This window comes from Stegastes partitus, unplaced genomic scaffold, assembly GCF_000690725.1.
Source record: "Stegastes partitus isolate 25-593 unplaced genomic scaffold, Stegastes_partitus-1.0.2 Scaffold1719, whole genome shotgun sequence".
NCBI classification, from domain to species: Eukaryota; Metazoa; Chordata; class Actinopteri; family Pomacentridae; genus Stegastes; species Stegastes partitus.
This window is the reverse complement of record NW_007579450.1, coordinates 12,718-23,056: the sequence shown is the minus strand read 5'-3', so window position 1 is coordinate 23,056 and position 10,339 is coordinate 12,718. Positions and strand designations below refer to the sequence as shown.

General features: G+C 39.9%; 1 protein-coding gene across 2 annotated transcripts in view; it reads right to left on the bottom strand.

Moving 5' to 3' along the window:
* ash2l (ash2 like, histone lysine methyltransferase complex subunit) overlaps positions 1 to 5,724 on the bottom strand; it is a 14,036-nt gene extending 8,312 nt beyond the window's left edge. Inside the window, exons 1-9 of one of the 2 annotated variants that reach the window (XM_008301817.1) lie at positions 5,652 to 5,724; positions 4,592 to 4,658; positions 3,736 to 3,881; positions 3,524 to 3,612; positions 3,307 to 3,401; positions 2,581 to 2,676; positions 2,189 to 2,284; positions 2,039 to 2,114; positions 1,051 to 1,068 (exon numbers count right to left, since the gene is read on the bottom strand). In XM_008301817.1, the coding sequence (XP_008300039.1) occupies positions 1,051 to 1,068; positions 2,039 to 2,114; positions 2,189 to 2,284; positions 2,581 to 2,676; positions 3,307 to 3,401; positions 3,524 to 3,612; positions 3,736 to 3,881; positions 4,592 to 4,658; positions 5,652 to 5,710 (742 nt within the window). In that variant the 5' untranslated portion in view covers positions 5,711 to 5,724. The remainder of the gene's footprint in view (positions 1 to 1,050; positions 1,069 to 2,038; positions 2,115 to 2,188; positions 2,285 to 2,580; positions 2,677 to 3,306; positions 3,402 to 3,523; positions 3,613 to 3,735; positions 3,882 to 4,591; positions 4,659 to 5,651) is intronic. The other variant, XM_008301818.1, reaches the window with a different exon arrangement.
* Between the last annotated feature and the right edge of the window lie 4,615 nt (positions 5,725 to 10,339).

The following is a 10,339-nucleotide window of genomic DNA, read 5'->3' as shown; positions in this document are numbered from 1 at the left end:
CAGATAATGTTAGTATGAAGTCCCACCTTTTAGACGGTATGCTCAGCTTTTTGAAGCATGCTTGGGCATTGGAGATATTTTGGCCTAAACTTTGGGTATTTTAACAGTTTTCACTGTTGGGTGAGAGAGGCGGTCTTGGCTGACATGATTTGTGGGATGGAACTCGTCGTAGGAGAACTAAATGTTGACAATAGATTGTCCTTGGGTAGGATAACATTCACTGAAAATATGAAAAGATTTGGTTGAATTCTTACAGCAGTAGAGCTTTATACTTCTGACCATTTTTTAGGCGATTTTTGGTCATTTTTGCAAAAAAAACAAGGAGGGGTGGTGAAATCCCCCCAGTTTGACCAAATTTCCTTAAACTTAGACGGAAGTAGTTTTGGGTGGACCCCTTTAAACTGGCAAAGTTTCATTGAAATCGGTGAGATGGCTTGTGCCACCCCCGCCTGGTCCTATCGTGGATGCACTCTTAAGTCCACCTTCATAGATGAGAAACATGCATTTTTGCTTTTTACCTATTATCAAAATATTTTCTAATTCATCTTTAGTCAATCTTACTTTGAATCCTACTGCTTAAATTCAATGTTATGCCTATAATTGTCCTTGAAATAGAGACAAAGGAAGAGGATGAGGCTAATTAGCATTGGGTGAAAGCCAATGGCAAATCAAAAATGGCACTCCACTCTCACATACATTGCATCATGGAGATCAGAGTGTCATTTCAGTCAGAAGATTCTGAGGATTTCAGAGCCTATTAGCAGCAAGCCAGAGACAAGGAAGGTACGTTCACTGATGGGGGCAAAGCTTTTGAGAAGGAGGTGGAGGGGTGGGGGCACCAAACAGATGCAGAGAGCAGACAGGGAGGTTACAACTGGACATGGATGAAGTTGCCCACAAGTTGCTTATTAAGGATCTGTTTGGCTCGGTTTGAGCTGAGGGGGGCAAACTGTAGTCTGATTGAAAGCTCAGGGCCAACTTCTATCCAGAGGGTTATAAGACACAAAACACACTGATCAGCTCCAGATGGCAGAAACACCACATATTCACCTGAGAAAGAAGATCCACCTGGAACACAATGAACACAGTCACTATGGTCATCACATTTCACACTGTCGGACTCTGAGTTTTGGGATCTAACACTCTGAAGGGTGCTTTCACACCTAAGGTGCAGTTTGCTTTGGTTGCTTACAAAATTAAACTCTGGTGCCTGAAAAGAAGGGCTGCTGTCTGTTTCTAAGCAAAACTTGATGCAGTTGGACAAATTAATCAGGCAGGCCAGCTCTGCAGTGGGCATGAAACTGGACTCCCTGGTGACAGTGGCGGAGAGGAGGGCGCTGAACACACTGCTGGCCATCATGGACGATGCCAGCCACCCTCTGCACACTGTCATCATTGCCAAGAGGAGCCAGTTCAGCAATAGGCTTCTCCTCCCCAGGTGCAAAACTAACTGGACTAAAAACTCCTTTGTTCCCCAAGCCATCAAACTGTTCAACTCTGAGCTCGGGGGGAGGGGGAGGAGCAGCAAACGGGGAGAGGTGGGGAGTGAGGGGTGAGGAGTGAGGATACAGCATCATGCTCTATCACCGGACTGTGTGGAATATTTAGACACTTTGGCAATTTTGTACTGTATCCATAATTAATATTATGACTATTATTATTACTAATGTTGTGTTGATGTTGTGTTGTTGTTGCTAGTACAACACTTTCCCTGAGGTTCATACCAAAGGGATCAATAAAGTTGTATCTATCTATCTATCTATCTATCTATCTATCTATCTATCTATCTAGTTTGTTGGTGGTGTGAAAGCAAAGCAGGCCAACCACAGGACTTTATGATAGTAGCAGTGATGTTGTCCTGAAATCAAAAGCTGAGCTATTATTAAACTACTCAATCTTTCTGCTGATTATGACTGTTAATAAAGGGAACTTTTGATCTGTACAAGCAATGTTCTGTATAAAACAGAAGTGAGTACAACGCTGTGCTAGCGGTTATTATTTCTTTGCCATTCGAAGTTTAGTTGTTTTACATTCTTACCATTGAGCCCACCTGCCGTGGGAGTAGCAGTGGTCTGTTTCTGTGTGTCATACGAGGGTCCAATGTTTCCCAAGTCCTACCGAAGACAAACAGATATAAAGCTCCTCATGTGTACTATGTATACGATTGAAACAGCTAATCGGTAAGTACCTGGTCCAAAAGGCCAAATTTGGGGTACTCCTCCTCAGGGTCTTTACTGCCGGGGTCAGGGTGTTCCTTCACCAGAAAAACATCTCGCTCTTTGCTCTGAAAAGTAAACAAAACTACTGCTACAAAACTATTTCCATATGAGTATTAATGTCATACTGTGTTGATGAATGTGGAGGTTTAATGTTTTCTTTTTTCTAACACAAAGGGGTCATTAGTTGTTTTTGGTAACACGTAGTAAATGAAAATTCAGTACCTATTTGGAAGAATGAGACAACACTTGTTCCTAATGGCTAAAATAACACAGAGTGGTTTTACACATAGGATTTAAAGCATCATTGTCTAAATTCTCTGTGTAATGGATTGTGGTGCTCTCATATACATCACAGTATTACCATTGTCTTCACTATGTTATTGGGCCAGGTGAGCTTCCCCGGTCTCTGACGAGTGGTCATGCACTCCCAGTACTTGTCAATAAATGGTATGATATCCTGCAACAAAGAAGATATGCATTTCCATCCATGAAAAAAGTTCTCATGCCTCCAGCCCCAACACATTTCCCCACATTCTAAATTTTCTGTTTTCTGTTTTTGAAATTATCCTAACTAAAATTCAGGCACGGCTAAAACAAACAATTATCTTTAATATTGATTAATGTGTCATTATTTTTTCCTCAATGAGTCTTTGAAGTAAATACAATGTTGTTTGAGTTGTAGAATGTAGAGCAAAGTGAGTGAGAAAGGTATGTGATTTTGGTCCACAAACTGTGTCATTGGCTTTCTGTGATGTTTTTGGACAAATATTGGTGCTGAAATGCGACAAGAAGTCTTCCCTAAATCCCTTTACACAACTCTAAGTACTGTTGCTTGTCTATCTGTTAATGTGACAGTGCAATTCATTTCATGGTGAAAGTGATACAGAAATTTTACAAGGTTCGACCTAGTAATATTGCCAGCATTGCCTTTTATGGAAAGGTGAGCAGGATGTGCATTTAGACATGAAGCTGACACGTTCAGTTGTAGTCAGAATAACAGAACATGTGCATGTCTGAGAAGGGTTTACTTGTTTTACCACTAAAGTCAAGTTTACTTAAAAAGTCCTACCACCTAGTTTACACCCACCTTGTCTTTGGAGAACATGGTCTTTGGGTGCTCATCTTGTGCTCTGGACCGCCATGTGAGGTTTGCCAGAGCTGTAAGACACATCTCTTTCAGGTCTAAAACACAGAAAACAACATCAGTCAGTGGATGATGTGAAAGACTAATGATGAGTCCAATTATAGTCAAGCTTAAAGCTAAAGTTAAGTTAATGGAAGGTCATAGCACATAGAACACCTACTTGCTTGTTTCCTGAGGAAGTATGTGTTGCCGCTGTGATGGCAGACATTGCAGTGAAACACATAATTGGTCATAAAGGGCAGACAGGTCCTGTATAAGAGGAGGACAAGAGGTCAAAGACTGCATCATTAAAACTGTCAGTACAGTCACACAGCTGCTGATATTCCAGTGACCATGTACCGAATGATTACTTTACTCAGTGATTATACGTACGCAGTGTCAATGCCGAATGTGTCTGCAGTGAACCACTTCATACACAAGGCACACTGCAGCTCCACCTCCCCCAGCTGCCTCCCACTCTCCTCATCCCCAGATCCAGTGAGAGCATCAGCAGTCTCTGAGCCTTCACCAGCTGCCTCCTGAGACAAAGAAAGTCTGCTTATTATGACAGCATGTGTGATACATTCTAGAAATTAAGGCAACACAATATATTGTTGTGAAGTGCGACATATAAAATCATACACATCAAGCTCCAAGTTTTTTTGCTGCTTGATACAAAAGGAAAACTTGCATAGTTTCCATTTTTCATGACAAATCGATTAGAGAAGTCTGTCTGATCATTTAGAACATCTTCTTTTTTTTAATTTTAGTTTATTAGAAGACAATGAGCTTGTTAACATGCAGGCTGAACATTTAAATCAACCCCACAAAGTTCTGTATGACAAGTGCAATGCCAGATCTGAATGTCGTCCAAAGCAGTATTTTGGATACCATTTCCAGTGTTACGTTATATGAGAAAGGTTCCAAAAATATTTTTTAGCTTTCAAATACTTTAACTATTATTTTTCATTTTCTAGGCAGATGCACTGCCTCATAGACTTATTGAAGTCATTCGGTGAAAATTCTTGTATTTTTTTCTGACTGCAATTGCAATATATATCTCAATGTCAGTGTTTTCTTTTTAGATATCATGCAGCTCTACTATAAACTAAAAATAAAAATAAGAGTTCAGCTACATTGCCATTTTAAATGAAAATGTCGAAATTTGAATACAACACCATGGTAACAACAACAACAACAATAACAATAATAATAATGATAATAATAATAACAACAACAACATTTTTACCATTCCTTCTTTGCCATTTGATGATTCAGTATCCATGCTGGTGGGTAGTTCCCCAAATGCAGTATCCCTGAAAGTCAATAAAAAGTCCCGATGACTAGACAATTATTCTACATACAACTGTAGATTAACTTAAAAAAAAAAAAAACAACTTTAATCGGTTTATAAATATATAAACATATCAGAAAAGGGCAATGTTGATTCCAGTAATTTTAAATTCGTCAGAGATGTTAAACTACATTGATGGGAAGTCAGACTGTCAAAGTCAAGTCACTTGAATTTGTACATACATTTATAACAACAGATGCTGAGCCAAAGAGCTTTCTCATAGAGAAATAAAAAATAATTAGATGGACATTTACCTCACACCTTTAAAAAGGTTAAGGGTAAATTACATTATTTTTATATAAATTTAACTAAATTAAATACTAAAGCTTACACCCAACATTATATATTATACATATTTACCGAACGAATCAACTAAAAAAAATATACGTAGGCGTTTTAAAAACCTATGCTTTTTTCCAAAATATTTCCATTTTTCTCCATACTGTGAGAGGCACTCTATTATACACCTTTCTAGTTGCCTTGCTCAGATAATGTAAAATTTCAGAAATCCCTGCACACTATTTGCCACTGTACAGATTTTTACAGAAGCGTGATAAACGCATAAAAAAACACATATTTTCTGTCAACTCGTATGTTCACCTGCTTTTCCGTTATTGTTTAATTCTAGTTACACTGTTAGCGAAAATGGATATTATTCAAATTGGGTCTGGCATATGGGGAAAATATCAATACACTAAGTTATGGTTAGCAGATTTTATAGGATTAAAAGCAGGCAGAGGAACATTACAGTGTCACGTTTGTTGATACAGACGTGTTCTCTCTTTAGCAAAGGCAGTTTAGCTGTGTGGTAGCTAACGCTCGTTAGCTTAACAGTATGCAAACAGCGTTTATAAACGTAAATAGACCGAATATGCAGGTTTGATTTTTACAGATAACGAGAGTTAAATCCAACACATTGAAACAATGGAATATATGTTGGAAGAAGCAGATTTACCCCTCTCCTGTCTCCGGTTCTGTTGTAGCAGCGCCGCCCGCCTCTACCTCCGACGCCATGTTTCAAATCAATGAAAACAAAGCTTATCGCGAGAACATGCGGCCGAGACCGTTCTCGTGAACGAGACGACAGTGCCAGGTTTGCTGTTCAGTTCAACAGCGACGCCTCAGGGTCACAGGTGAACTTTTAATTCAAGGGTTTCTTTACTGAGTTATTCACTTAAATCTTCATTGCAGAAAGTAAGATAGATGGGAAAAAAGGTGCACTATTCCATATTTTTTTTAAAATGTGTATTTATTATTTATTAGATTATATCTTTATTACAAGGGGTTTATAAGTGACCTGTTTCAATTCAGGATACTTATTTAGTTTTTCTATAATTCAGTCTTTATTACAAATATTTAGAGGCAAACTGTTTAATTCACAGTTTTTATAATTTCATCCATCCATCTATTATGATCTATTATCTATTATCCTCACCAGGGTCGCAGGGGGGCTGGAGTCTATCCCAGCTGATTTAAGGTGAAGGCAGGGGACACCCTGGACAGGTCGCCAGTCCATCGCAGGGCCACACTTAGAGACAGACAACCAAGCACACTCACATTCACACCTACGGACAATTTAGAATCACCAATTAACCTCAACATGTTTTTGGACTGTGTGGGAGGAAGCCAGAGAACCCGGAGAGAACCCACGCTGCACGGGGAGAACGCAGCGCAGAAAGATTCCGGTGCCCCCATCGGGATGCGAACCGGCAACCTTCTTGCTGCGAGGCAACAGTGCTACCAACTGCGCCACCTTGCAGCCCCACCTTGCAGCCCTTATTTGTTAATTCAAATCTTTATTTAGTCGTTTTTACCTGATTGAAATAGCTTTACAAGGTCGATTCAATTCTAATAATGCAATTTTCCACTTACCAGAAAAGGGTTTGCAGCTCCAACACAGGAACTGAGATGGTATTAATACATCAGAATAATAATGATAATAATTGATCAGATTTATATAGCGCTTCTCTAGACACTCAAAGTCGCTTCACGTCAATTATTCATTCACACACATTCATTCCAGTGGTGGTAAGCTACGGTTGTAGCCACAGCTGCCCTGGGGCAGACTGACACAGGCGTGTCTGCCATTTTGCGCCTACGGCCCCTCCGACCACCACCTCAAACAATCCATTCAAACGTATTCACACCAGGCAAGGTGGGTGAAGTGTCTTGCCCAAGGACACAACGGCCATGACACAGGTTACAGGGCAGAATCGAACCACCGACCTTATGATTCATTGACCGACTCGCTCCACCACATGAGCCACACTTGATTTCATTCATAAGAGATATATTTTAAAGACCACACCAGATAGGACAAATGTAAAAGAGATAATCTCTTCATTTTATATGAAAACCATATCTGTAAATCACATTAATTGCAGCATAAACAAGGATATTAGACATGCCAAACACATACAATCTAAACATCAGAAACCATTTTATGTAGATTTACCTGTATTCATTCTAAATGTAATGCCTGTTTACAGTTCAGACTGCAAACATTTTGTTGGCCACAATTACTCAGTGACAAGAAATGTTTTCGTTTCAAACTTGGTGTTGTCAGACAGACATGAAGGTCTGACTATGTCCACATAATGACTGCGATACAAATAAAAGCAGTTGTAGATGTTTCTAAACTGAGTAATACAGCATTAATAGGAACCCTATAATTAGTTTTGGCACAACATTATTTCACCTTCAGGCAAAATTAGTGTCAGTATTCAATCATTTCCTGATATGATTGAATACATTTGAATACATGAGCTGGTATACAGCTTTCAACAACATGGCAACACAAAATGCTTTACTACAACTAAAAAAGAGGTCACAGAGGCCTTCTCACTTCAGAATTTTCAATTCATGAGACAGGAGGGGCTATGGCGCGGAGCTGAGCCGTCGCATTTTTGGGCTCTCCGATGGGAATCGGCTAATTTAAATATCCTGTGTTAAAAGCGAACTCACCCCTTTATCAGACTAACGCCAAGTGTATCTACAATCTAAGATATGTCAACCAAACAATCCAAAGCTACCCCGAGCCACCAGAAAAAGGCTCAAAACAAGGCTGACTGACCAGAGGAAAAAGAGGAAGATGCTAGCATGCTAATCACCGGCTTGCAAGCTCCTGATGCTGTTGGGATCCTAGAGGCAATTGCAGCCCTGAAAAAACGACTTTGGTTTAAAATTTGATGGAGTTCTGGCTGCAATAAATGAGATCAAGTCGGACTTTAAGGACTTTTCAGTGAGACTCGGACAAGCAGAGGATCGTATTGGTGACATTGAGGACGACATTTCTGGTGAGAAAACCAAAATTGCAAAGCTGGAGGTGTCCGAGTTCGTCTCTAAAGTGGATGACTTGGAGAACAGGAGCCGACGCTCAAATCTCAGACTGGTGAATCTCCCAGAGAAAGTTGAAAAGAGCAATGCAACTGCTTTTCTGGAAAAGTGGTTACCCGACATTTTGAGTCCCGAGATTTTTCCTGCACTGCTGGTTATCGAGAGGGCGCATAGATTACCAACCGCGCCACAATCCTCTGCTCCGCAAGTCATGATGATAAAGTTTTTAAACTTCCAAGACAAGATCCAAGTCATGCAAGCAGCTAGAAAGAAAGGCAAGATCATGTACGAAAACCACCAGGTCATGTTTTTCCAAGACGTCTCCACTGAGCTACACAAGAAAAGAAAGCGCTTCGACGACGTGACAAAACGACTGCGAGACCTGAAGATAGATTACAGCATTATCTACCCGGCTAAACTCAGGCTGATCCCCGAAGGGAAACCTCGCGTGTTTGCTGACCCTGCAGGTGTGGAATCGTTCATCAAAGATCTGGAAACCTAGCAGACTGAACATGACCAGCCGATCTCACCGGGAGAACGACTGTCAGTGGCTGAACTTTCCATCAGCTACCGGTGTGTACTTCAACTTGATGGGTGTGGTAACGAAGTGTTCCTAGATTACATCTTTCTGTGACTACACATATATCTCTGATAGATACACATATATCCTATATATCTATTATGTTCGCTCATTGCATTAAGCCGATCCCGAGGAGGGTGGAGGGGATGCTCATTGTGCGTTTCTCAGTTCATAGCTGCTCCTCATTAGTGGATCAGTTAGGTGTCTAGTTTGCTCTTAATGTTACTAGGGAAGATAAGCTGCCTCGTTTGGGGAGACAGTGCGGGGATTACTTTAAGGGTTAAATGTTGACTTTATTTTGAAGCGTGGGATAATGACATACAGTCCAGTTATTTTAAAAATGAGATCAAAGCTTGCATCACTCCTTCCTATTACATATATGACCTGGTTGAAAGTATTCATGCTTGGTTTTGTTTTATATGCCTTCTAATGTGAACTTGAAGTTTACATCCTGGAATGTTAGAGGTTTGGTGAAGCTGGCCAAAATGAAGCAAGTGCTCAGTAGGATCAAGCAAATTAAATCATTCGTTGTATATCTCCAAGAACCCATTTATTGTCAAACGAAGTGATAAAGATAAAAAGGAGATGGCCAGGACAGGTAATTTCAGCCTCCTACTTATCACATACTCGTGGCGTGTTGATCCTGATTCACAAATCGGTACCCTTTAAAGTGGACAACGTCATTCGTGACATAGGGGGTAGGTACGTGATTGTCCAGGGTACACTGATAAATGAAAAGATAAATATGATCAACATATACGCCTCAAATGAAGACAACCCCAGATTTTTCGAAAATTTATTTTTGTTAATTTCTTCTCTCTCTGGTAAGGCTCTTATAGCAGGTGATTTTAATTGCACTCTGGACCCTAAATTGGACTGATCAACTGGAGTGGACTCCTCTCACATACAAAGTAGGAAAAAGCTGCTACAGTATGTAAAAGATTTGAACTTATGTGATCCCTAGAGGACATTAAATCCAGTTAAACTAGAATTCTCCTGCTACTCTCCTCGATTTAACTCATACTCACGTATAGATTACTTCCTGATCTCCAACTCTGTTTCCCTCTGTGATAGAATGTAATTATAACAGCATACTACTGTCAGACCACTCTCCTGCTTCACTTGTATATAGAGCCCAAGGGGTAGTTAAAGGCACCTCTAGATGGAGATTTCATCCCAGATGGCTTTCTGATTCACATTTCCTGCAATTTTTAGAAGCACAAATTGAGTTGTTTTTCAGTACAAACACGAATGAGACTTCCGCTATTGTCAGATGGGAGGACTTTAAGGCGTACATTAGAGGCATGATCATTTCTTACACCAGTTCAAAAACAAACAAACTTAAGTTAAAAATGAATCAGCTTGACCACAAAATTAGACATTTGGAAAGAGAAATCGTTTTGGATAGCTCCACAAAAGCAAAACAAGAGCTGAGATTACTTAAAGCCCAATATGAGGAATTGTCTACATCAAAAGCAGAAAATAGCTTAATCCGACTTAAACAGAGCTACTATGACTGTCAGGGACCAAGCAGTGAGGAAATGAGGCAAACAGGAACTTAGGGGGAAAAATAAGGGTTTTATTTACCAGACAAATACTTCAAAACCTAAATCTATAAAAGAGGTCAACAAAATATAAGTACTCAAAATTACAAGAACAGAACAAGATGTTAACAGAACAAAACTGACCTCACAAAATGAGAACTGAAGGAACTTATATAGTGGTTT